Genomic DNA, 25,425 nt, shown 5'->3' with positions numbered 1-25,425 from the left:
TTCAAATATTATCCGGGCTTGTCGTCCAAGGCTATAGACTCGTTGAATACATCAGTGTAGCGCACATGCGGCCCATAACATCTAAGGGCATCACAGACCTGTTATTGCCTGAATCTGAATGAATAGAAAGGGTAAAAGAAGGAAGAAAATAGTGGGATTTGGTAGGGGCCCTTTTCCGTTTTTCGTCTGCAGATCGGCATTCCATTTATGATCCGCACCGGCACCAGCGAGTGGGCGGACATCTTTCTTCAACAATTCACCAAACAAAAAATGTAAACGTGTCGACAATGTTTTTTCATTTTTGGCCTTATCTCAGTACATCAGGTCCTCAACCAACCCAATTACACTGTTCCTCAAAAAAAACAAAAATTCCAGTTACACTTTTGGATGGGCTTTACAATTTAATCTTATTTTCTTTCTAACCAGACTTATTTTAAAATGTTTTTAAAATGATTGAAAACGTTTTTGACGAAAATGTTTTAAAAATCAATCTTAGCTAAAAAACAAAAGAATTCTGAAACTTAAAATATTTTTTTTAAAAACACTTTTAGTAAGTCTAAAAACATTTTCAAATAAACTCTAAATTATTTACAGCTGTGTGAGGTACAAGACTACGACGTCGTCCCCAATCTCTGTCACGTTGGAGTTGTAGCCATTTGCATCCTCAATCTTTCGACGCTTTCTTCTCCCCAATCAAAAACCCTAATTTTTTATTCCCATTTTTCTCTTTCCCTCCCCATTTTTTTCCCCCTCTTTTTTCCCGAGAAAATTCACTTTTTATTTTCTATACAAATATATTCTCCTTACAAATAAAAATAATTAAAAAAAGACCCACCAAACCCAAAAGCCAAAATTCCAAAAGAGCCTCCATAACAGCTCGACCAACCCTTTTTCGCAGTTGGGATTTCTAGGGTTTCTTTCGAGGAGAAATCCGAGCCGTTCGAGGGAGGATCTGAGAACCCAATCGAATGGCATCGCAGGGGCAGGGAGCGATGGACCCTGCCGTGCTCGACGACATAATCAGGCGGCTCACGGAGGTTCGACTGGCCAGGCCGGGGAAGCAGGTTCAGCTCTCGGAGTCGGAGATCAAACAGCTCTGTGTCGCTTCCAGGGAAATCTTTCTTCAGCAGCCCAATTTGCTTGAGCTCGAGGCCCCAATCAAAATTTGCGGTAGGGTTTTTACATACCCACATACATTTTGATGTGGGTTTATTAATCCTCAATTTTAACTGGCACTAAATTCTATTGACTTATTATTTTTCCCCTTTTGTGATTTTGATGGGTTTTTTGTTTGATTTTTTCTGATGGGTTTTCGTTTATTACTTGTCTGCTATGAAATTACTGGTGGAAATATTGTGGCAGATTAGGGTTGAAGTTATCTGCGGTGATATTATAGTTTAAGGGTACCCATATGTATTTTTCTTTCGATTGTCAAAGTTTTAATTTGAAAGGGAGAGCATAAAATATGTTGCAGAAGTAGCTCAGCTTAACAGATATCAGTGGCAAGCTACGTTAGAAATAATATATATATATACACACACACACACACACACGGTGAATATACGTTTTATTTTCTGTTTATAGATGTTCAGATAACCAAGTTCTCGTTTTTCTCGTACAATGATATGATAGTTTTTCTGTATTTAATGTAGTTGTGACAAGATTGTGGCTTGTTGATGGTGTTATGTAAGTTGGTTAACCCATGTTGTGTAGAGGTAAAAGCTTGAAAATTTAAAATGTTGAACTATCATGTGTGTTTTCTCTTTATAACCGTTTGTACATTTAAACTGAAATCATTGATGTGCATAGTTGTATATTGTGTTCATCGAAACTAATGGTGCTTTCTACCTTCATTTGGGGAAATAAGGTTAGTTTAGTTGATTGAACGCCGTTGAGATTGAAAGTAATGGTGGTTTCTACCTTCATTTGGGGAAAATAAGGTAATTTATATTAATTTGAACATTATTGAGAATAAATTGTTTGAAAAAGTTTGGTGGAATTAAGATGGGGGTATGGGGGGTCACACATGTTTTTCCATTCTCTATCTAGTGGGGAGGTGTAAGGAGGGCATGATTAAGTATGAAGAGAGTTGAATAATTTCATTCATAAGCTCTGGATTCATGGGTTTATCATGTAAGCATGATAAAGCATTGACACAGGTGATTCGGTGCATGCAATCTGAACCAGAAATTCTTGTCATGTCTTGTATGACGACAGCGTAAGGGTTGAAGAATAAAAAATTCTGCATCGCACTATGACTGTTTAGTGAGTGAGTAGACCGTCCAAGGCTTTGGGAGTTATTTATATTAAAAATTTCCAGGTATATATCTCTAGATATAGTGGCTAGTTTGCTCACTGCAGCTCATAGGTTTGTGGTTCACTATTGTACTCGTCCCTTTGTCCTAGGCTTTATGTTTCTGACCTGAGTTTTCCTTTTTATTTACAGGTGACATTCATGGGCAATACAGTGACCTTTTAAGGCTCTTTGAATATGGTGGTTTTCCCCCTAGTGCAAATTATCTGTTCCTAGGCGACTATGTGGATCGTGGCAAGCAGAGTTTAGAAACAATATGCCTCCTGCTTGCCTATAAAATTAAGTATCCAGAGAACTTCTTTCTGCTGAGAGGAAATCATGAATGTGCTTCTATTAATCGTATATATGGATTCTATGATGAGTGCAAGAGGCGATTTAATGTGAGACTATGGAAATCCTTCACAGACAGCTTTAACTGTCTTCCTGTGGCAGCTCTTATAGATGACAAAATTTTATGCATGCATGGTGGTCTTTCCCCTGATTTGACAAACTTGGATCAGATCAGAAACTTACCTCGTCCAACTGCTGTTCCTGATACTGGATTGCTTTGCGATTTGCTCTGGTCAGATCCTGGTAGAGATGTTAAGGGATGGGGAATGAATGACAGAGGAGTCTCATATACATTCGGCCCTGATAAGGTGGCAGAATTTTTAATGAAGCATGATTTGGACCTTGTTTGTCGTGCCCATCAGGTTAGTGACTATCCTTCTTCCCCCTTTGTTCTACTCAAGTTAAATCGGCTTGGAAATGAAACAAGGTCTTTTTCTGTAGGTTGTGGAAGATGGTTATGAGTTCTTTGCGGACAGGCAACTTGTTACAATTTTTTCAGCTCCCAACTACTGTGGTGAGTTTGACAATGCTGGTGCGATGATGAGTGTAGATGAAAACTTAATGTGCTCTTTCCAGATTCTTAAGCCAGCTGAGAAAAAAGCTAAGTTCATGATGTCAACAAAAGTGTGACGATTGCACTACCACTGCTCCAGTCTTGAACCAGGTCAGCCGATTATTGTTACATTCACTAGCTCTCTGTGTGTGTGCATGCGTGCGCGTCATGTCTACGTTATTGTTGTAGTTCTTTTTGTATTTGTGCAATTGAATGCGCAGCTATATGGGAATATTATTACTTATTACACTAGCTGTGCGAGTGCGTGTGCCATGCCATAAGCCATCTATGTTATTGCTGTACTTCTTTTGCAAATTTTCTGGATGTGTGAAGGTTCATGTGCACCTATATGTGATTGTTATTATTGTTCTGTTATTCTTCTCATCCTTGGAGGGCTTGTGTAGTACACAAGCTCTGTTAGTTTGTTTATTAATTATAAATTCAAGCTCCATTGATTTCCTATATGGTCTTCAATCAGTTATGTTTCCTTTTCCTAGTTGTCTTCAAGCATTTTGGACCACTTTTATTTAAAAATGAAAACATTGAAGAGGCACTTGTAAGTTTTTACTTTGAAAAGGCACTTATAAGTTTCTACTTTGAAAAGGTAGGTTGTTTTATTTGTACTTTAGAAATTAACATATTTCAGCAGTTTTTATGCCACTTCATTGGAAGTTAATGTTTTTCCGTAATGTAGGTAAGGGTCCTTTCTCTTTAACTTTAGGATATACATTTTATAATTTGACATGCATTGCTGTATTTCTTTTAGAATGGAAGGAAATAACTGGCCTTTCAATGAATATGATTTGGATTTCTCTGGTGGCACACCAAAATCATTTGTTAAGGCACTTTTTGTTTTGCAAAATCATTGGATCATGTCTTCATCATTGTTTGTCTAGTGTCAAACTATGAATAACCTTACATGCTTGTTGACTCATGATCTGGTACAAGTCATTAGTATACTCTGAGTCTTGCAAGTCAGGATCGAATTTCCTTAATAATGATTTGACTACAATACTTGCATGTATTTAATATAATCACCATCTAGCGGTGATATATAATTTATGTGAATATATGTATTTGATACAATTACTGTCTGACTGTCGAGATAGTGATTGTAATAAATACATGTAAGTATTGTTGTCAAATCCCTCAATAATATGGACCGGTTGCAACTCATGTCCTTTCGATTTTTAAAATTTAATGAACTTTTCACACGTTCATAATAAAAGAATGTACTCAACAATCATTGGTTTGAAGACAAGAAGATATGTTTTATAATATCTTGGTATGAGTTGGTTGTTTTTTCCAGTTTATAAGGCATCTCAAGATGCACTTTGGGATGCAAGTCATTTTGACCCCATCTTAATGAGCTTAATCTCATGCCCGTGTGCTTTTTAACAATTCTGAACAGTGCGCTCGTAAAAAGATCCTGTAGTTCCGGCAGTAACCTTGTGGTTTGCTTATACTTTGTGACATTGAAATGTTTATCTTGTGCTGAACAGTGTGCTAGTCTAGTTGTGCCTACCGCAACACATCAATTTGTGTTCACTTTATCCCATTTCCCTCATTATTTACTTATTTTTTCCTCTTGCAGGCATTTTCCCCCCATTTTTTCTTGGGCAACTTAGCGGAAAATGAAGGTTGGCCAGCCTCGAAAACTTTCATTCACCTCTAGTAGACTGCAAGTATGTAAGCTGGGGTGAGGAGCTATAGAAGTTGGTGGTTTGGGAGAAACTCTGGAGTCGCCTGAGGCAGTAGAATTTTATATTTCCTCGTTCACCTTTCTCTGTAATGCGTATTCTGCAACATTTGTGTACATATAATTTGGTCCGTCAACTGAATGCTGTGCCTTCCATGGAGGCCAACAGCAATCCCGTCGTTTTGCTCTCCCAAAGAAGTCTCCAGTTTTCATAGATTATTAGGTAATATAACTCATTGATTGAACGGTTTGTTAACGACGCTTTAAGCTTACTTTTTTTGTTAAGAGATGGTCAATTGTCATTAGTGGCTGTGTGGCATCTTATTAATATGTCAAGGCATCATGAACTTTTTTTCTTCCAAACATCATGAACTTTTTTTCTTCCAAACTGACTGATTTATATGTGGCGCTTTATATGTAAGGAGGACCAACGGACCGCAATTTGACATGTTTGCCTAAATGTTTTCCATTGTGATTGTCAAATTAATTTTGTGTGTGTCAGACTATGATTTGCAACTGCAAGTAAGAAAGAGTGACTCCTTACATTAATGGCCCGAACAGCCGAAATCCTCCAAGAAAGATGAACTTATGTTAGTTGATAGTTCTACATTGAGTGTCGAATTGCTGATAGTTCACATTGTTTGAGTTAAGTTAGTTGTAACCATAAGTGGCCCAGTAAAAAAAGTGCGGACATGAGAGGTCATGGGTTTAATACTTTTTAAGCTATGAATTTGCTTGTTCATGATCATAGGGGTAGAGTGCAATATTCAACTACCCTTCTCCCATCTCAAAGAGGTGAATAATAGTGGTTCGTCACTAGTTGTTCACCTCATTTATCGTAAACCCCCACTTACTTAAGAAGGTTTTTACACCTGAATGAAAATATTAGTAGTTTTAGAACTTACTAGTTGAAACGTTGGTGGCCAATTCTGCTTTACTAGTGCGACATGTTTCTTTATTTAGAATGAATTCTAGAGTATCGATTATCGTAGATCGGAAATAGGTACCATTTCTTTTTTCTAATTCAATTAATCATATTTTTCAAGTATCGGATTACGAGTTATAATCTAAACACTAAAAATCATGTTATTTTTAGTTTGTATTTTTATTTTACCGCATCGATATTATGTATAAGTATTCACAAAAAAAAAAAAAAGTGAATCAGAAAATTTCCAATACTCATTTAAGTAACAAATAGTGGGGGGATGTGCAAAAACTACTTTCATTTTGGTTTTGATATCAGAAAATTTGAGATGTAAAAAAAAAAGCGAAAAGCTTCCATGCACCCAAAAATGGAGAAATGTAAAATTAATATTGATCAAAAAAGAGAGAAATTGTAAAATAAAATGGAATACGCGCTAAAGTTGTGGATCTATGGGCCGTGGGACGTACAGATTTAAAATCTTCACCCTCTTTTTTTCAATTTCTCAGTAGGGTTATTTTTCCCTTCGACAAAACAAAACCCAATTTTAAAGGATTTTTAACGAAAACTGTCGGTATTATTTAGTTTAACAAAGTTTTATATTTTTATATTAAAAAATCAATAATACTACTATTTACTATATCATTTATTTTGTTCTTTTGATTAAAGTTCAAAATTTTCAAATCCCCCTATTAGTTTTTCTATTTTTAAATTCAAACGAACAAATAAAAATTCAAAAAACCACCTCTTCCTTTTCGTAATTTCATTACACAATTTCAAAGGCAATCCCAGAAATACTCATTACTGAATTTTCCGGGAATTGGTTTGGTAGATTCGAAAAAAGAAAAACCAAATCAGGGAAGTTGGGAAGAAAGAGGGAGAAATGAATACTGGGTTGGATCCGTCGATGACGTTGCTGGCAGCAAGCGGCGGCGACACCGTGAAGCTCTTCGATGTGTCGGACAAGTCCGCCGATCCCTTGGTTTTAAGCTACACTCCTTCTCCTGGTTCCCATGTCAATTCCCTCAAGTGGAATCACACCAGTCAGTCACCACTCTCTCTCTCTCCCCCTCTCTTTCTCTCCCTCCTCTCAATTGGTGATGGGTTTTGCTTTCTGCTGTCTGTGTTTATAGGCATTGAAACAAAATTTGATCTTTGTAGATGAGAAAATTTTGGGTCTTTTTTCCTGCATTTTCTTGGCTGCCAAATAGTGGGTTTAGTTTATTCAATGTGGGGTGTTTTGCAGATATGGTGGTGGCTAGTGCTGGAGATGATAAGAAGATATCATTGTGGAATAAGAATGGGAAGAGCATGGGCACCATTCCGGTGGCCGGGACCGACAGCGGAGACGGCATTGAGGTAATTCAGTTACAATTATATCGTTGAAGTGTATTTGTATATTTGGTGTGACAGTAATGTGAAATGAATGAATGCTTGAGAGAAGGTGTTGGGTTAGTAGTTGATATTCTGCTGGTGGAACTATTTATGCAGGAGTCTATATTGGCTCTCAGCTTCGGTAACAAGGTTTCTAGATACATTTGTTCCGGTGGAACCGGTCAAGTTGTAAGAATTTGGGATTTGCAGAGAAAGCGGTGTATCAAATGGTTGAGGGGTCACTCTAGTACAATTACGGGTGCAATGTACAATTGCAAAGATGAGCACTTGGCTTCCATCAGTCTTAATGGGAACCTCATACTTCACAACCTTGCATCTGGTACAAGGACTACTGAACTCAAGGACCCCAATCAACAGGTTGTCTTCTCGTTGCATCTTTCTGCTGATTATTACGCTGGTCTTTGTGGCTTTGAGTTCTAAGTTTCCAAACTAATTGGTTGTTTGCTGGTTTTTAAGACCAGGTACTAAGAGTGCTTGATTATTCCCGGATTAGTCGACACCTTCTTGTGACAGCAGGTGATGATGGGTCTGTACATTTGTGGGACACAACCGCTCGTAGCCCAAAGGTTTGCAGTATGTTTAATCGAATATTGATGCTGTGCTGCGTTTTCTTGGGCTATTGTGTTTGCATTCCCATTGGGCAATGTTAAATTTTATTCCCAGTTCATATATGGAAAACAGGCATATCTGAAAGAGATTAATTGCATTTCCTTATTTTTTACAACTTTCAACCTCCCCAAACCCAAAGCGAGCATTGATCTTGTCCTCTGATGGCAGTAGTGGTCAAATATTATCCCTTTGCTAACTTCCTTGTTTATCACTTGCCTTGTTAATCTAGGCAGAGTTGTTAAGTTGAAAAATACTCTAACACTTACCCATTTAGTCTTGTTTCTCTTAGTTTGTGTTTTACTTGTAATTGAATTGGTTTGTTTGTTTCTTCTTCTTTTTCCCTTTTTCGTACTCTTTTACGCAGGTTTCTTGGCTGAAGCAGCATTCTGCACCAGCTGCTGGTATCAGTTTCTCTCCATCTAATGACAAGGTCTCATAGTACATGTAACTTTACATTTTATAGTTGATTATGTTTATAAGACAAGAAGGCTATTTGACCATGTGCTACTAAATTGTGCAGATTTTTTTAGGGTCAGAATATGTAGAGAGATATTAATTAAGCCTTCTGATTTTCAATATATTTTCCTCTTGATAGATGATAGCTACCGTTGGGCTTGATAAGAAGTTGTATACTTACGACTCAGGGTCGAGACAACCTTCACATTGTATTTCCTATAAAGCACCTTTCTCTTCATTGGCATTTAGAGATGATGGTTGGGTATTGGCAGCTGGAACAAGCAGTGGTGATGTGGTGTTCTACGATGTCCGTGGTAAACCAGAGCCTTTCACTGGTATTCGTGCTTATAGTAGTTCAGAGGTAGCTCTCTCTCTCTCTCTCTCTCTGCACTGTTCCTTGAAACTTTGAATTTTGGAAAAACTTGTGTTGTCTCTAATATTTTTGAATTTCCTATCCTTTGTAAATTCCAAATTATGTAACACTATAGGTGTCGTTTCCATCACTAAGTATCAAGATACCTTGTCATGAGGATTAGGGGTATACATGGTCAGACATATCCTCCTTATGGTCTGGCTCAAACTTTCGATCATCCCTGGTTAGGTAGATTTATCACGAGGATGTTCTCATGGGGACACACAATAGGGTGTTTAGCTTTTAACAAGCAGTCTACATGAATGATACAGTTGGGTGTTTAACTTTGGTTGTACTAATCGTTTACAGTATTCATCAGGCTGTTACAAGTCTATGCTGGCAAAGGTCAAAACCTGTCGTTGTAAACGAAAACAATTGTACAGTTGAGACTGCTCTTTTAGGAGATGCTGTTGAAGATTCAATCCTTATGCCTGACCAACTTCCTTCTGTGACTTCATCAAGTCTTCCTCCATCTATGGCGGTATCTAGTTCTCGAAATCCAGGCCGCTCAAGTTCATCTACCGAGACATCAGCAGCTGGCAATGGATTAACATCAAGCACACTTTGTGTATCTATGACAGAGGATACACCACAACGAGACCATTTGTGGCCTGGTAGAACATTGCGTAGGTTGCATCCTCCTCGATCTACTTATAACTTCAAGGATGATATGGAGGTGTTCTCCCCTCTTGTCGATGTTCATCCAATCACACCTACACTTGACAAGCTGTGGGATGATGACAAATCAAAGAAGGATAATTTGTTTCCAGATAAGAAACCTTCGTCACTTTTATTTCCTTCGTCCGGTGGGAGATTCTCTTTTGCAGAAGATGGGGCCACTGATCATCCAATTTTTGACTGGAAACCCAGTTCAACATCTAAACAGGTCTCACTTATCCATATCTTTATTTTTTTTTGGATGAATGCTTAATGTGAAATGTTCCATCTTTTGAATTATAAAGAGCAACCTTGTATGCAAACCTGGAATTTCTCATCCTTTATGCTGTTTTTGTAAGTATAACTATTTTAATCTTTTTCACATTTTCTTTTTCGACCAACAAATTTTCTGACCATTATGATTTCTGGACTACCTTAGTCTTTATTGTTCTGTAAATGGTAAACCAAATGAAAGGTTAGATCAATACGGAACCATGTATGCTAGATTGTAGTTCCTCCTCTGTAAGTTGTAAGCTATGTAAAGTGATTTTGCTATTTGTTGGGGTGGGCGTGTTAAATTTCTCATTATCTTTATTGCGTATTCAATTGTTCTGAATGATCATGTTTGTTCCTTGGTGCAGGATGACATAAAATCGTCGTTTGCACTATTAGAATCAACCCCAGCTCCATCTTCCAAGAGTGAAGACTCATCCATCACCCCTCCAGAAGCTTGGGGTGGTGAGAGATTTTCTGATAAGTTTCGCCAGCCAACCTCTTTTCTATCTCGCGTTGGGACGTCAGCTCAGACATCAGGATCAACTTTATCTGGACTGCCCGATATGTCTTTAACAGAAAACTTGCAAAGTTTGCGCACCAAAGGTTTGTCTTCCATTCAGGAGACTTCGTTTGGATTTCCGGAACACATTTCCTCGAGTGCAATGCCTATGTCCCCTGGTAACAAAGGCCTCTTGGGACAGCCTAACCTTGATGCACCAACGTCTTTGACCTTTTCTCGGAGATTCTCTACTTATGCAGAGAGGATAAGCACTACATCTAACTTCAATGATCGAACATCCCTAGCAGTGAGTTCACCAAAAACAAAGAAAACAGGAGCCGAAGGAAGAGAAGAATTGTTGAATAGCTTCTTGTCAAAGTCAGATGCATCAACTGCCGCAGAATTAGGGGCTCTTCCAGCAATTAATGTATGGGTGGCAGATTTGTTGGATAAGTTGTCTTCTTTGGTTTGGTCTGACTTTCCATTTAAATATGCTCCTTCTGAAGAAAAAAAAGGAAATTAAAACATTAGAGCATGAATTGTTATTTTAATGATTTTGCTCATATACATGCTTTCACCTTTTGAATTATATAACAAGTGGGTCCGACTTGAAGCGGTTGCTCTTGATTTTACGCTATTATTCGAATGGGAAACCAGTGATGAAATTTGTTAGGAGAAGCCTCCACAGATGTTTATCATGTTTCCCTTTTCTGTCATACTAGATTATTATAGTTAACTCGACGATGATGATTGTGACAGGGAGGAAGCTTGCATCTCCAAAATGCGCCCCAACAAGATGCACAGCAGGGAAGCTCCTTTACATTTCAGATTTTTCAACGGACTCTAGAAGAAACTCTGGATTCTTTTCAGAAATCCATACACGAAGATATGAGGAACCTTCATATAGAAATTTTAAGGCAATTTCATATGCAAGAGGTATGAATCTTCTCTCTTGTTGTTTTCATTTTCGTTTAGTTCCTCATGCATTTTCTGGAATCATTACACAGATGGAAATGTCAAATGTGATGAGGGCAATGCTGGAAAACCAAGCTGAGCTGATGAAGGAAGTTAAGTCTCTCCGGAAAGAAAACCAGCAGCTCCGGCAATTGCTTTGAGCATTGGTGACGATTGTTATTGTTTTGATTTTTTTTTTTTGTTGTGGATTTGGAATATGCATGTTGTTTCAGTGTCATGATTTGCTCTCCATCAGTCGGTGTTCGTTCTATAGGTAGACTAGAATTGCTTCTCTTGGCCGGGGGCGGGGACTAAAGAAAAGGTAGAAATGCAAGTGCAATAGGAAGTAGAGTTTGTGAGCATATGTACAGAATGATCATTTCCAGCTAATGAACGAAGGCTTTGATTCGGGTGAAATTTACAAGCATTACGATGTTTCAGCTTTTACCTGGTTTTATTTGTTCATTTTTCCTTTTACCTGTTCCCATCTTGGACTGTCTTTTCTCCTCCACTCCTACTGTTATACGACCGTGCTCTTGCTCGCCCACAATATCCGTTGGACGTGCTTTCGGGGTAGAAGATCCTTCCTTGCATCGAGTATCGAAGAAGGTATAGCATCGTAGTCCCGAGTGTGTTAATGTTGGAAGTCTATAGCACTCGGGAGGAACAGATGATAAAGATCGCTTCTTGTTGAGAGCTTGGCCTCGGAAGCTGGGAACTTGCTTTCATGCTTTGAAGCGTTAAGGGTCCGTTTGGAAGTGAATAATCAAGGGGCCATAATCGCTTCCCGAGAGAAGCACATTCGCGGAAGTGGTTATGGCCACTTCCACAATTACTTCTAAACGAGCCCTAAGTCGGTTAGGTTATGAGGAAACTTCAAGGGATAATTTACCGAATTGCTTTTCTAATTTTTTTCCTTTTTTTGTTGTTCTTCTAACTTTTAAACAAAATATTAAATAAATTGAGATAATCGTCTAATTTTTACATTATTAATAATTAAATGTAGGCTCCGCGCTTACCGCATCACATTAACGGCCAATTTGACGGACTAATAACGGTTGTATGACATTGATATGAAATCGTGAACCGCTGTATGAAACTGCAAAAAAATTGAAAGGCGTACGAATTTGAAATTGAACGAAAAGTGAGGGGGTAATTTTGCCCTATTGTCTTTCATACGAAAATCTGTAGACAGAGAATTGAGAAGTGTGCTTATAATACGGGCGGTGGAAATATCCCCACCCCAAACAAAATGCTGGCAAAAGTTCTTGTGTCATTGTCTTGATTGAACTGTAGTCACTAAGAAATGCCGACCCGAAATCTGTGGCAGTTGAGAACATACAACATGTAGCAGAAGCACGTCGGGGCAGTCGGCACTGAACCATCTCGGAGTTGTTGGAAATTACAACGGTTTCACGGCTCTTCCCATGACTCCATGAATACAGAACATCTTGCAGTTCGAAGGACTTTGCAAATTTAGGGTTTCAGCTTTCGTACTACGCCTCACTTCTTAATTAATCTCAACACGTCGCCAACAAGATGTAACGAACCAGTTACAAGGACCTGGTATATAAACCTTGGTTCCATGAAAATGAAAGATAATAAATTAAATCTCCCAAAAATTAAAAAACAAGATTACCTGAAAACGAACAGATTTACTTTGTCGGACAGTGTCCCTGAGCCATTGTATAGCTGATGGGAGAGAGGGAAAAACTGCACTATTTTCGCAACTTTTGACAGCGATCTCCTTATCATCTGTCAGTTCTTCACAAACTGTGGCTGCGCTATTGTCAGCGCCTCCTATTAAAGTAAAAAAATAGAAACACTTCCAACTGAGAAATACAGTGCACCCCTGAATTATATGTTGTCTGAAGAACAAGTTAACTTAATTGGAATTTTATGTTACAAGTCACATACCTTTGTTACCCTGCATTAGATTTTCCCATACTTTTTGAAGAGCAAACTGCCACGACAAATCCACTTGAGAATCAGTCGGAGGTAAGGAATGCGAACCGACCTTGTAATACACTGATGTGTTTGGTACAAACAGAGCCTTCTTGAAGTAGACACCTAAAATATCAACCAAAATCTCATAAGTTTCTTTGAAACATACTTCGAGAAAGTTTCTGACACCATTCAAGAGTGAAATTATCAATACTCTAGGATCACCACCATGAAACTTGAAGGAAGTTGAGGCACCACCCTAAAACCCTTTGGTAATAGGGGAGTGGCCTAATTGCTTATAAGTCCGTCTTAACTTTCCAATGTCGGATCCTCACAAAATTCATTGCAGATCTAAATTCCATGCGTTTCCATTTTTCAATCAACAATGATTTTTAACCTATAAATTCCTTTTAGATCTTTAAAACTTACTGGATGTAAATTCAGAAGATTACATCAAATAATGCTTATGCTCACCATGACTAGCACATGTTTTCATCAGATTCGGAAGCAGCAACTGAGGATCCCTCACTGACATACAATTAAACAGCAGTATCTGCAAGTATTTATCAACAAATTTTTCTCAGTAACAGCCAGGGAAATGAAGATCTCCAAGGTTTGTAAAATAAAGCATCTACCTGTTCTGAATTCTTCCCGACTTTTTCAATAGGGTGCCTCTGTACCGGATCATGTGATGGTCCAGAAGTACTGGGTGGCTGAACAGAAAGAGAAAACCATCTTGCGCATATTTCCATGCTTTCTGGGCTATGTGCACCGTCCAAATAAAACAAAAGATCTTCAGGGCTTTCACTGTTAATAAAGCGATCAGGGACTATTTGAGCCCGTCCTTGTAAACTGACTGTAGCAGTTAGTCCTTTTATGAACTGCTCCGGCAGAGAGGTCTATTCCATTTGGATATGTATATAAATCAATCAACATAGAAATCAAGAATAAAACGGAGAATTGATTGTTCATAGAACTTACAGTATGTTCTGGGTATTCAAGGTGACCAGTCCTCTGGAGCCATGTAGAGGACAGTGCAATAGCAAGACCAGCATTAACATATTGGTGCTCGCCTGCAAGCCCAAGTTTTGAGCCATTCAGCATATTGGGATCCAACGGTTGTACCAGTTGAAGGGGTACCTGGAACCAGCATAATTTCTCAGTTCATTGAAGACATTCTTTTTGTTTTGTATTTATCTCAAAACAAAGTAACTGCGTCAATAATGATTTATTTATATTTCTTTATAAGAACATCAATACGGAATTCAAAATAGCTAAATTTGGCTTGGCATAGTGTAACTCCTCAAATTGTTGAAATATTATTTGCTTAATAGATGGAAGGTACATCCCTAGAATATAGCCAAACTCCTTATACGTGTAGGTCAAATAGAATGGCATCCCTCAATTACAAAAAGGCCTCAAGTTCCTTCGAACATGGCAGCTATGACTTGGCAACTTTGTAGTCCATAACGAACCGAAATTCAGAATCCCAGGACCTCCGATAATCAAAAGTATCCTAGGATTGCAGAAGAATGGAAGCTGAGGCTTAAGCAGCAAAGGATGCGAGTGAAGATTTAAGAGCATGTCAGTACTTAAAGGGGTTCTTAAAACAAATATGCGCATGGAACCTGTCTCAAAACTTTGATTTAATTATCTGTTTGTTAGGAATTCATCTACTTATTAGATGACCGCTTGTAGATTACAGTTTCTAGAGAGACGTCAAATTTCTTTCATTCTGTATCATGCATTTTCAACTTCTGAGAAAAAATCAATGAAGGGAACATCTTGCAACTTACATCCAACTGAGAAGCCTTCTCTTCCAGTACACGCATTGCTTCATCAGGTTGAGGCACAGTCAAGGCAGGAACCCTAGACTGAATTGAAAGAAAAAAAAAAATGGGCAGTAACGGAAGTGAGTGTAAATTCTGTTAGACATATGGCCAATCATCATATGCATTTAGAAAATGTAATTTTAAGGAAAACCTTGAAGATTCCAGCCTTCTCCCCAGCAATTGCTCCCAAAGTATTTCCTATTTATAGTATCCAGCAAAGAAAACAAAAGCAATCATGCGTATTAGACACCTGTGGGCATGGGTATCAATGTTCGCATGTTGTGGCGCCAGATTGACAATCTGGACCACACATTCAAACAATTTTCCACTTGATCAATGGCCCAAATTGACAGTTTGACACCATAACAAGCCAAATTGTAATTGTATCACATTGCAAATACAGAACATTTGCATATGTTCTTTATATTTGTATTTTCAATTAAATGCCTCAATTACTCACATGTAATTACATAGGTTTGAGAAAACACTAACCAAGAATCTCCATGTGGTCGTATCCAAGGGAAGATATACCACAGACAACAGGCGCCTGAACCTGAAATGTTAATGCATCTATACTTGGTTATTTCCAAAGCAATCAAAATAATGGATATCGTACTCAAATACCCATTTCACATACCACATTTGTTGCATCAAACCTTCCGCCTAACCCTACCTCCAAGATAGCAACATCTACCTGCATAGTAGATTAAAATAAAAGCAACATTACTGATTCACATCATCGAGATCAATAACATTTCTGGAGAGGAAGGATGTTATATGGAAGCAACTAAGAAGATATGCATCAAACCTGTTCTGCTGCAAATATCTTAAAGGCAAGCAAGGCAAGGAAGCGAAAGTAGGTAGGCATTGGTATATCGTTAGTAGATTTTTCCTGCATTTGAAATACATGCTCATGTTTGACATAACCATCATGATTAAACAAATTAGACAAAAGCATTGAACTAAAAAAGTTCAGGATACAAGAATGGACACTCTTTTGCTGATCAGTATACAGCAGAAGGAAAATGTGCTAATTCAAAAATACGGCAAACAAAAGATTAAAAATATCACACATGGATTACCTTAAGTCTCTCGAAACACCACCAGAAATATGCTAAAAATTTCTCTTCACTGATGTCCAAACTGCATCATTCGACGAAAACAAGAAAAGGTAACATTACATGAAGCTTACTTGTTAACATGGAAGTTAGATATAAAACTACTTAGCCTATACAAAATAGACAAACTCACCCATCCAACCGAAATCTTTCTCGAACATCAATGAGATGAGGAGACGTGAAAAGTCCAGTGCGAAAGCCGCAATGGCGTAATATCGACTCTGTGAAGGTGCAGGTGGATCCCTTTCCAATACCCAAAAACAAGAAAACAGCAATCAGTCCCACATCATACAGAAACAAGCAACCAAAGCCAGTTTATATATACAGAATCACACTGTTAAAAATAAAGTTTGTAACTTCAAATATATTAACAATAAAGGGTAGCGATTTTAATACTTTTCTTTAACCGTCTGCACTCTAAACCGAATATTTTATAATTTTTTAAGCACTCGCAAGCAGTGGCGGGTCCAGAATTTTTTTCATCGGGACATTTCATCTAGCATGTACATGTTGAAGTTCAATTAGTAAAATGTAAAATTGTGTAAATACCTTGCCTTTGGTGCCAGCAACGTGAATAATCTTCATCTTTTCAATAGGATCCTCCAACTCCAGAATCTGCATATTATTACATAAAACACCATTAATCAATAATTACTTGAATTTGCACACATGAGCTCAAATACGACGTCGTTAAGTTAGTGAATAAAGCTCTGTAGTTTTTTACTTTGACGTAGTCGAAGAGGAGGTCGAAGCGGTCGCCCTTGTTGCTCTTATCGGCACGACTGCGTTTTGTGATCAAGGAGGATAGAGCGTCCAGTGCCTTCTCGTACGGAGTCGCCGGAGGCGGTGCCGAGGAGCCATCGCCACCTACAAACAAACCAAAACAATATGAATAGATAGAAGGAGGAGGAGGTGGCGGCGGCGGCGGGGTTGTATCGTAACTTTGTAGTATTACCTGATTCCGCCATGGCGAGTGGAGTTGGTGTTTTAGATCTGAATCGAACGAAAAGTTGGACTGAGATCAAGGAATTGGGGTTGAAACTAGACCACTTCTTCAGTCCACTGCGTCGGATTCTTTAATCTATTTTATTTTGTACGTAGCGGCTGAGGCTGCTAAACACGGATGGGATCATTTTCGGATTTTTTTGTGAGGACATTAAATATGCTCACCTTCATTGTTGGTATAGTCAGTATTTTTCAGATACTATTTGAGTTTAATTTTAAATAAAAATATTTAAATAATTTTTCACTACAATATATGATGAATGACTAAAATATAAAGATTTCTAAAATCCCACCACGTGGATCCGGATGAAATCCAAATCTTTTAAACTCTATATCATTAATATAGTTTAATGGACTCTCTATCGTAATATGCCCAATCTTCATTGAACACTATATCATAATTAGTGATTACTACATTACACTATGGTTTTTTTATTAGCACCCCACATAATGTTGAATGCATCCCACATTAAAATTTAATATTAAGTGACTTATGTAACCTACTATGCAATGACAATTTCGACCTTAGGAGGTTTAAAGAAAATAAGAAATTTCTAAATACACCCCAAATTACTTTTAAAGTATTATTTATCTTTTTCAACTATCAAAACCCCTCTCACCCGCCACTCCATTGTTGAATAAAATTCTAACCATTGAAACCATAAACACGTTGATTGAGAAGAAAAAAAAAATTAACGGATGGAACACGATATCAATATTTTGGAAGCTTCAGATGAGTTAAAATTTCATATCTGTCATTGTTTTAATTATTCAACGACATTGGTAATTATTTAAGCTTGATTTTGCTTTCCATACTACCCAATTTCTTAGGAGGCCAACCCAGCAACGCCTTTTCCGTTCTTATTCATCTTCTGGGGTTTACTTTTGCACTGTTAAATTCCGCACAGTTGCCATTTTTTAGTAGAAATCCTTTTTTGTTAGCAAAGGGCTTAAGAGACAAGGAAAAGGAGATTTGGATGTGATGACCCAATGAAACTCAAGCTCAACAGACCGGATTGTAGACTTCTCTTTTTAGATAATGTTAGGGTTTTAATCCTATTGTAGACTTCTCTTTTTAGATAATGTTAGGGTTTTAATCCTAAGTCAATTTAATTTATAAAATTTGAAAATGAGTATAATAAGATTTAAGGAATGTGGGGTGTATGTGGAAAATATTAGGTGTATGAGAATGCGGAGTGTAAGGGTATTATGAGAAAGTATGCGATATATATTATGATAATTTTTAATTAAAAAAGTAAATGTGGGATGTATTAAGTATGTAAAGTTTAATCAACTATATTGTTTCGTATTAAAAAGATTTGATATGATACTCAACTCCACTCTTACGTTGCAAAGTTTTTACACGATCAAACCCAACTTATTACAAAAAATAGCTTAAATCAGCTTGAGCTCGGTACCAGGCTCGAATTTTTTAAGGTGCGCAAGAACCAAGCAAACCTAGCTTGAGCTCAGAAAAATTAAACAAACCAAACTTCAAGCACAATAATAATCGGTTCTGCTCGGCCCATTTACAGCCATGATTATATTATCTTGATTGGGCCGCCCCCTAATCAAAGCACACATTAATCGACCATCCAAATAAAATATAATTGCATTAGGCCCAAGGTGAGACCGAACAACCATATCAAATGGTATGTTCACAAAAATCCTTCCATCGTACGTAAGCTCATTCTCTCCTGACGTATCTAACGGTGTGCCGTCTCAGCCACAGCTGATACATCAACGTATAAAACGCATCGAACGGCTCCGGTGTCTCATTCCACATAAAGTGCCGACTCGCAGCCACACCCAACTCCCTCATCTTCTCGTGCCGCTCCCAGCACGCGCGCCCCAACACGCGCTTCAGCTCCCTCACTACCCCTCCACTACGTCTCACGAACACCGCGATCTCTTGCCACCTCAGCACGTCCGAGAACGGCAGGTCCGGGATCGGACGGTCCGTGATCACCACCGGCACGCAACCGAAACGCAGCGCCTCCCCGATCCCCGACACTTCGCCTCCTCCGTACTCGAACAAGCAGAACTTACTCCCGCCGAGTCTGTCCGCGAAGGTATTGGGATCGGACGGCTTGGATTCGATCAGAAAATCGGGGTCGCTGCTCAATTGGTTGACTAACGTTGACTCCTTGACCCAATCGAACCTGGCGTACGCCAAGATGCTCGCCGTGTTGTTCGTCGGCGCGGGAGTGCTCGGAACCGGCGGAAGCGAAATGTCCTTGTGGGGAATAAACTTACCGTCCGGCGTCGGGAAGCACGAGATCTGGACCGAGTTTTTCTTGAGCTCGACGAGATTCCGATCCGATTCGTACCCGATGCCGGCGCATGAGAGATAGAAATGGTCGGCGCCGAGGGTACGGTTCCAGTAGGGAAGCTCGGAGCGGAGGGATCTGATGAGGCGCGCGACGGAGCGCGGGGGGAGGTCGGAGGGGAAGGGGACGAAGAAGAGGTGGGCTTTTTCAGGGTTTTCGGTGGGGAAGTGGCTGTCCTGGAGGCGCGTGTAGAAGAGCGATTGGGATGGGGAGGTAAAGGGGAAGGTGCTGTTTGGGTTGTAGATGAAGATCTTGAAGAATTTGAACATGTTTTGGTAATTTGGGTGGATCGTGGCGGGTGAAAGGTAGGGGGAAGTGAGGGGTTTGGGGTGGGCGGCGAGGACGGAGGAAAAAGAGAATTGGAGGAGGAGGAGGAGGAGGAGGAGGTGGAGGAGGCGGAATATGGAGGTGGTGGACATTTTGGAACAGCCACACAAGGCCTTAGACTGTGAAACCGCACTCTTTCTCACTGGTAAAGCGGGAGGTTGAAGACGAAGAGGAGATGTCAATTGTGAAATGGCGACGAAACGGGGGTAAGGTGTTGGTAAGGTTGCATCCCGCCAGGCGGCAACGCGTGGTCTATTTGTTTATGATTTCGGACAATGACCGGATGATTAATACAATGCTGAGATAATCAATGTGTCAATATAATAAAACTAGATTAAGAATGTAGTTGTTAGTGTTAATTGAGAGATTTATAAAGTAATATTCTTATAATTTGGGAATTGTTATTAATACTCCAAAAATCTCATTTGGCACTTCAAACTTTCTATAATTAGAAAGAAAATTACACTTGTGATGAGTGCAGAATGAGATTTTTAGAGTGCTAATAACAATTCCCTATAATTTCTAACAAAGTGATATTTTACATAAAACGGGATTTGTAATGAGATCAATACTGCATAGATAAAGATATTTTAAACATCTTAATTTAGATTTTTATCTCTAATGTGAAACACTCATAATACGCATCTCAGCGTGGCGTGTTTTGCACATAAATGATTCTCCTTCCGTGGTGTTGTAGTTGGTGAAATCATTAGATCTATTAATGAACAAAATCACTAGCATCATATAAGAACATAAGTATCTAACAATCTTCTCCATAAATTGATAGGGGTTTTTTTTTGTCTACGAGGTGCAATGGCTTACATATTAACTCATATAAGGATCTCAAGCTCATTATGTTATTAACTTAATGGTGGATCAAACAATCAATCTGAATTAAATGCATTTGAATTATGCATAAAGAGAAAAGTAAAACTTTCATCTATTTTAAAAATCATCTCAAATATGAACAACATGAATTATACTTAAATCAAAAATTAATTAACTTGTTTGGAAGTGTTATTAAAGAAACAGTGAAAATATTTTTGGAATCAATTTTTAGTGAAAATGTAAGTGAATCTAGAAAAAACTCTTGAAGTGCATTAGAAACCTAATAACATTTTCTCTAAAAAAACTTTTAATCATATTAAAATGCTTGAACCCAAAGATCTTACAATTTGTCCATATAACTTGTTTGGAATGTCAATGGACATCTGTCTGGGTGGTGTAGTCGGTTATCACGCTAGTCTCACACACTAGAGGTCCCCGGTTCGAACCCGGGCTCAGACACTTTTTAATTTTACCATATATTTTTAGCTCACGTGATATCCATGATCCAGTCACGTGCAACAGTTGGAAAGCAAAGCAAAGCAAAGTAAACGCGCGCACGGAAGAAGCGCGTGCAGGGAAATTAAAACCGTTCGGTCGTCTTTTCGCTGTCTTCCTTCCAAATTACGAAAAGCAACGTCTTTCCTGGGGCTGGTCTCTCTGACTCAGTTCCAGCTCCCGACTCGGATCCCTCGAACTCGGAATCTCAACCCATTGACTCTCTGAGCTTCGAAACGCAGCGTTTTGGTTTCCGTCTCAAATGGATGAGTCCTACGCTGGCCTCGCCACCAGCCATTTGCTCGGCTCAGTCCCTGTAAGTTCTCTGATCGATTTTGAGTTTGATTTTTTTATGTAATCCTTTCCACCAATTCGCGAATCGTTGAATCGAACTTGTAGAGTTGTACATGATTGGTTGGGTGCGTCTAGATTCTCTTTACATGAATGTAATTTGTGAGCTAAGTGATCTTAGAGCTTGTTTGTTTCCCGGGAAAATGAGGGAAAGTGAAGGAAAAGAAAATTTTGGAGTTCTGGATAATCAGTGGTTCCGACATTTTTTTTATTATCTTTTGCCCCTTTTCTGAGCTGCCAATGTGAAGCTTAGAGTTTGATATAATTGAGATTTTGTGGATTTTCTTAATAATTTCTTACAATTAGGTTTAATTTCGTTGCATGAATGTAATTTGTGAGCTGACTGATCTTAGAGTTTGTTTGTTTTCCGAGAAAATGAGGGAAAGTCAATGACAGTGTTTGATTAAATTTTTGCCCCTTTTCGGAGCAGCCAAAGTGTTACTTACAGTTAGTTATAATTGAGATTTTGAGGAATTTCTTAGTAATTTTTACAATTATTTATATTTCTTGATGCATTTCCATTTAAATATAACTACTTTCCAATTTAAACAACCATTCTCTAAGTAATAGTTGCAATTTTAAATTATATTACTAAGAATTATTAACGATATGAACCCAAGCTATGAAAGTTGTTTTCCCTTTGAAATGTCAAATAAATCACTTATCTTTGCTCTACCTTTTTTCCCCTTTTGGGCTTGATAGGCTGTTACTGAAAATAAAGAAAAGAATACCACAAGTTATGAAGGTATTATACTTGCTCACTGTGTTTTAAATTATTTTTTATTTTCTTTTTCAAAGTAAAAGTCCGGTGAAGGTTCACCGGAATCATTGTTTGTTTCCTGCTTTGAAGAATTTTCTTTGAACTCATGCAGCACCTAAAGCGAATTTGCAAATCTTCCCGCCAAATAGTAATGGAGGAGGGAAAGGGGGCGGTTATCAAACTGTTGGAAGTACAAGTGGTATGGCATTCAAACGGATAATTTACATTCATGTGCTTTATATGTAGATTTACTTTTTACGAAAACAGCAGAACTTAGTCAACCAATCATCCTCATTTATTTTCTGGTGAATTTAGTATTTTGGTTGTTTTTTAGGGACACTATAATAAATGTGTAATAGACTAGATTAGAGTTAGACTGTTAAAGTTGAGTGCTGTAAAAGCATGAAACCTAATTAATCAGCAGTGGAACAAATCCTGGAGTTATTTTCTATTTCCTGAACTGTACCTCGTTTTTGGGGAGTGCGGAAGGATTTGAACCTCCTTCAACCCCGGGTTGAGTTTTTCATTGCAGAATAATGCAGATTAATGGTAATATTAGTGTCTTTGCAACATTGCACATGAGTTTTTATGTACATTATCAAAGTTCTTATGCTTTCTTACCCCAAATAAAGTAGCTGGCATATTATCTTCCCCCATGAAATGATTTTCATGAGTGTCATACTTTTTCACTTTTCTTTTGGATTGAGCGGTAGTAGGAGCCCGGTATAGTAATGTATTAGGAATTTAGGATCAAGAAATGTCTTTGACCTTATCTGCTTGCTAAATGCGTTGTTAACCTATTGCTTTTTTGGGACATCAAATCAAATTTCGAAAGGATTATTGGTGGATTTTCTTCTCTTTCTATGTTTATTTAATCTGCTACTTTATTTGCTTTGTATCTCATGATCTCTCGTTCTGTCTATCCATGCAGAAACATTTGAGCAACAACCAGCAAACAACTGGAGGGGAGTATTTAATATCGCATCATACACACAATACTTCAATGTGGATACAGACGTTATCTTAACCAGATTGCTTAGTTCTTTATATCCCCATACTGGAGATTTTTTCAGCAAAATTGATGCCAACCCTGATCTGTGAGTTTCTGGTCTTTATTTCCCTTTTTTCCTTTTGTTTCTTTTATGTACATGTTATTTCATTACTAAAAAAAGAAAAGAAAGAATCATGATCCTCAGTTTCAGTTGAAGAGTTTGATATTCTCATGTGGACTTTTGACTAGAGTTCGCTCTCACCTTTATGCTTTATTCAGATTAAATAGCTGGTAAGATTATGTCATATTGTGCATAAAAAATATTGAGAAATACATACACAATGTCCTCTTCTGTAACATCGTAAGGTTGGATTTTGATTTTTAGGTTTGCATCGTCTCATCTGCAAAATTTATGTTAATCACAAGAAGGAAATCTAGCTACTTGTGAAAAAGGCTAATACTAAGGCAGTATGTTCTTTATCTGTGCACAGCAATATGTAAACGTGAGCATCTAACATTTGGCTTTCTTTGCATGAGTTTCTGTAATGTGTAGATATGGGCTAATCTGGATTTCCACTACGTTGGTGTTTGTGCTTGCTGCACTTGGTAACTGTGCCACCTACCTCATGGACAAGCGCACAGATAGCAGTACCTCTTGGGTGTTTAATGTCAGTTATATGAGTTTGGCAGCCTATTCAGTCTACGGTTATGCAATTTTGGTGCCATTGGCATTCTATTTCTTGATACAGTATCTGGGCACCACAAATGCCAGCCTAGTTCGGTATTGGTGTATGTGGGGATACTCTCTCTTCATTTTCGTTGCCGCCTCTGTAAGTACTTGCCTCCTCTGCCTTTATGTCAGTTTTTGTGTTTTGCCATTTCCCCCTTTCTTGACTCTCCATTTGAATATTGATAATCATTGAAAGGCCAAAAGCAGAAATAAGTAATCTTCTTTTGGATGAGTTGCTCTCAATACATTCAAATATTTATGTGCTGAACTGGACTCATCCAAGTACTATCTTTTAAGCTCAAATTGAGGGGAAATAAATATCTGTTTAGGGTAAAATGTTTCATGTTCCCGGTTCTTGGGGATTATTGAATGCTAGTTAATTGACACTCAGGGAAATGATGTTCGGCAGGGACTTTTCTTTCCTGCCAGGCCACATGTTTGTATTCATTTTCAGGCAGAACGTTGTGTTTTAGCCGGAACATTATTAATATTATCATTCATTCTATTATTCCATCATCTGATACTTATTTTCCGGGAACATTTTCAGTTTCTGCTGCTTATCCCAGTTGAGGCTCTTCGGTGGATCATTATAGTTCTCGTTGGTGGGTATTCTGCTTGCTTTGTTGCCTTCAATCTCAGGTCCAATATGGAGGGGAGTGATTTTTCACTTGTGGTGGTTGCTGCATTTCTCTTGCAACTGGCCCTGGCAATCTTCTTTAAGGTCTACTTCTTTCCATAAGCGTTACCAAGTGCGCTCGGTCTCTGAATTACGAACCTCAACCAACTGCGTTTACTTGATTTCGGGTATTTATATTTTATGTTGGCCAGAGTGGTACTTCTCTAGAGTAGAGGTTTTCGTGTGTGTTCAAATTCCGCAATTATTCACTCGGTTGTATTGTAGTCCAAGGAAGAGAGAACTTTGGCCCTGACGAGTAGGACCAAGCTTGTATTTGTATATCACGCTTTTTCTTACTTAATATTCCAACTTTCCCCTTCAAACCTGAGTTTGTAAATAAATATTGAAAAATGCCTTTTGCTTTAGAGAGGTTATTTAGTATCTTTTGCATCAGGTAGAGTTCTTATCCATTGATGGATTGCGGAAATCATTTCCTCAAGTATTTATTATTTTTTTTATTGAGAAAGCCGAACGAAATCAGGAAGTACCTAATAGGGAATGCTTTCGTTATTCTGGATCTATCTTGCAAAAGAATGGAAAATTGGATAAGATCTCAACTATAGAATATAAGTTGGACGGATGAAGTGGAAGAGTGTATTGGGTGTTTGCACGACTGTCGTATGCCTCTAAAGTTCAAGGGAAAATTTTGTAGGATGACAATAAAGCCGGCATGCTTTGCGACATGGAATGTCGGGCGGTCAAGCATCAACACGTGCAAAAAGGATGAGTGTAGCGAAGATGAGAATGCTTCGTTGGATGTGTGGGTACACAAGAAAGAACATGATTAAAAACGAGGATATCCAAGGTAAAGCACGAGTGGTCGCAATTGAAGATAAGATGAGAGAAAACCGGTTAAGGTGATTTGAATATGTGAAACGAAGACCAAGAGATGTTTCGGGTAGAAAATGTGAATATAAGACAGAGACTCAGGGCAAAAGCTATAAAGGAAGACCCATGAAGAT

At 38.3% G+C, this 25,425-nt stretch overlaps 5 protein-coding genes and 1 non-coding gene across 6 annotated transcripts; 4 read left to right on the top strand and 2 right to left on the bottom strand.

The window, feature by feature from the left end:
• Nucleotides 1–679: 679 nt before the first annotated feature.
• Nucleotides 680–5,264, top strand: LOC137734774 (serine/threonine-protein phosphatase PP1 isozyme 4). The gene is made up of 4 exons (XM_068474060.1): nucleotides 680–1,170; nucleotides 2,447–3,006; nucleotides 3,086–3,308; nucleotides 4,792–5,264. The coding sequence occupies exons 1-3, from the start codon at nucleotides 969–971 to the stop codon at nucleotides 3,272–3,274; spliced, it is 951 nt and encodes a 316-aa protein (XP_068330161.1). The 5' UTR covers nucleotides 680–968; the 3' UTR covers nucleotides 3,275–3,308; nucleotides 4,792–5,264.
• A 1,329-nt stretch (nucleotides 5,265–6,593) lies between these two features.
• On the top strand, nucleotides 6,594–11,671 carry LOC137734953 (protein NEDD1-like). Its single transcript, XM_068474296.1, has 10 exons — nucleotides 6,594–6,861; nucleotides 7,065–7,177; nucleotides 7,310–7,570; nucleotides 7,675–7,779; nucleotides 8,187–8,252; nucleotides 8,418–8,639; nucleotides 9,010–9,576; nucleotides 9,989–10,549; nucleotides 10,882–11,058; nucleotides 11,130–11,671. The coding sequence occupies exons 1-10, from the start codon at nucleotides 6,702–6,704 to the stop codon at nucleotides 11,235–11,237; spliced, it is 2,340 nt and encodes a 779-aa protein (XP_068330397.1). The 5' UTR covers nucleotides 6,594–6,701; the 3' UTR covers nucleotides 11,238–11,671.
• Nucleotides 11,672–12,189: 518 nt separating this feature from the next.
• Nucleotides 12,190–17,110, bottom strand: LOC137733812 (folylpolyglutamate synthase-like). Its single transcript, XM_068473004.1, has 16 exons — nucleotides 16,926–17,110; nucleotides 16,695–16,837; nucleotides 16,520–16,585; nucleotides 16,104–16,213; nucleotides 15,935–15,995; nucleotides 15,661–15,744; nucleotides 15,490–15,546; nucleotides 15,345–15,405; nucleotides 15,004–15,050; nucleotides 14,817–14,894; nucleotides 14,002–14,160; nucleotides 13,656–13,919; nucleotides 13,495–13,573; nucleotides 12,994–13,146; nucleotides 12,716–12,876; nucleotides 12,190–12,639 (listed from the first exon to the last, which is right to left on the bottom strand). The coding sequence occupies exons 1-16, from the start codon at nucleotides 16,936–16,938 to the stop codon at nucleotides 12,580–12,582; spliced, it is 1,596 nt and encodes a 531-aa protein (XP_068329105.1). The 5' UTR covers nucleotides 16,939–17,110; the 3' UTR covers nucleotides 12,190–12,579.
• Nucleotides 17,111–18,662: 1,552 nt separating this feature from the next.
• On the bottom strand, nucleotides 18,663–19,724 carry LOC137734442 (probable glycosyltransferase At5g03795). Its single transcript, XM_068473707.1, has one exon. It carries the CDS (start codon nucleotides 19,722–19,724, stop codon nucleotides 18,663–18,665), a length of 1,062 nt encoding a protein of 353 aa, XP_068329808.1.
• A 1,121-nt stretch (nucleotides 19,725–20,845) lies between these two features.
• Nucleotides 20,846–20,919, top strand: TRNAV-CAC (transfer RNA valine (anticodon CAC)). The gene has a single exon. It is a non-coding gene; the product is annotated as a tRNA-Val (tRNA).
• Nucleotides 20,920–21,089: 170 nt separating this feature from the next.
• On the top strand, nucleotides 21,090–24,828 carry LOC137734780 (uncharacterized). The gene is made up of 6 exons (XM_068474066.1): nucleotides 21,090–21,271; nucleotides 22,009–22,051; nucleotides 22,179–22,265; nucleotides 22,998–23,163; nucleotides 23,611–23,887; nucleotides 24,335–24,828. The coding sequence occupies exons 1-6, from the start codon at nucleotides 21,218–21,220 to the stop codon at nucleotides 24,524–24,526; spliced, it is 819 nt and encodes a 272-aa protein (XP_068330167.1). The 5' UTR covers nucleotides 21,090–21,217; the 3' UTR covers nucleotides 24,527–24,828.
• The last annotated feature ends 597 nt before the right edge of the window (nucleotides 24,829–25,425 follow it).

The sequence above is a fragment of the Pyrus communis genome, chromosome 5 (assembly GCF_963583255.1).
Source record: "Pyrus communis chromosome 5, drPyrComm1.1, whole genome shotgun sequence".
In the NCBI taxonomy this organism is placed as follows: domain Eukaryota; kingdom Viridiplantae; phylum Streptophyta; class Magnoliopsida; order Rosales; family Rosaceae; genus Pyrus; species Pyrus communis.
This window is presented reverse-complemented; position numbering and strand designations above follow the sequence as displayed.

Coding starts and splice junctions, on each gene's coding strand:
- LOC137733812 (XM_068473004.1), bottom strand. Junction 16,586..16,694: donor TCCTCTTCGACTACGTCAAA/GTAAAAAACTAC, acceptor AATAATATGCAG/ATTCTGGAGTTGGAGGATCC. Junction 13,147..13,494: donor GAAAACATGTGCTAGTCATG/GTGAGCATAAGC, acceptor TTGATATTTTAG/GTGTCTACTTCAAGAAGGCT.
- LOC137734442 (XM_068473707.1), bottom strand. CDS start 19,724: ATGTCCACCACCTCCATATTCCGCCTCCTCCACCTCCTCCTCCTCCTC.
- LOC137734953 (XM_068474296.1), top strand. CDS start 6,702: ATGAATACTGGGTTGGATCCGTCGATGACGTTGCTGGCAGCAAGCGGC. Junction 7,780..8,186: donor CAACCGCTCGTAGCCCAAAG/GTTTGCAGTATG, acceptor TCTTTTACGCAG/GTTTCTTGGCTGAAGCAGCA. Junction 10,550..10,881: donor GGGCTCTTCCAGCAATTAAT/GTATGGGTGGCA, acceptor TGATTGTGACAG/GGAGGAAGCTTGCATCTCCA.
- LOC137734780 (XM_068474066.1), top strand. CDS start 21,218: ATGGATGAGTCCTACGCTGGCCTCGCCACCAGCCATTTGCTCGGCTCA. Junction 22,052..22,178: donor GAATACCACAAGTTATGAAG/GTATTATACTTG, acceptor GAACTCATGCAG/CACCTAAAGCGAATTTGCAA. Junction 22,266..22,997: donor AACTGTTGGAAGTACAAGTG/GTATGGCATTCA, acceptor CTATCCATGCAG/AAACATTTGAGCAACAACCA.
- LOC137734774 (XM_068474060.1), top strand. CDS start 969: ATGGCATCGCAGGGGCAGGGAGCGATGGACCCTGCCGTGCTCGACGAC. Junction 1,171..2,446: donor GGCCCCAATCAAAATTTGCG/GTAGGGTTTTTA, acceptor TTTTATTTACAG/GTGACATTCATGGGCAATAC. Junction 3,007..3,085: donor TTGTTTGTCGTGCCCATCAG/GTTAGTGACTAT, acceptor CTTTTTCTGTAG/GTTGTGGAAGATGGTTATGA.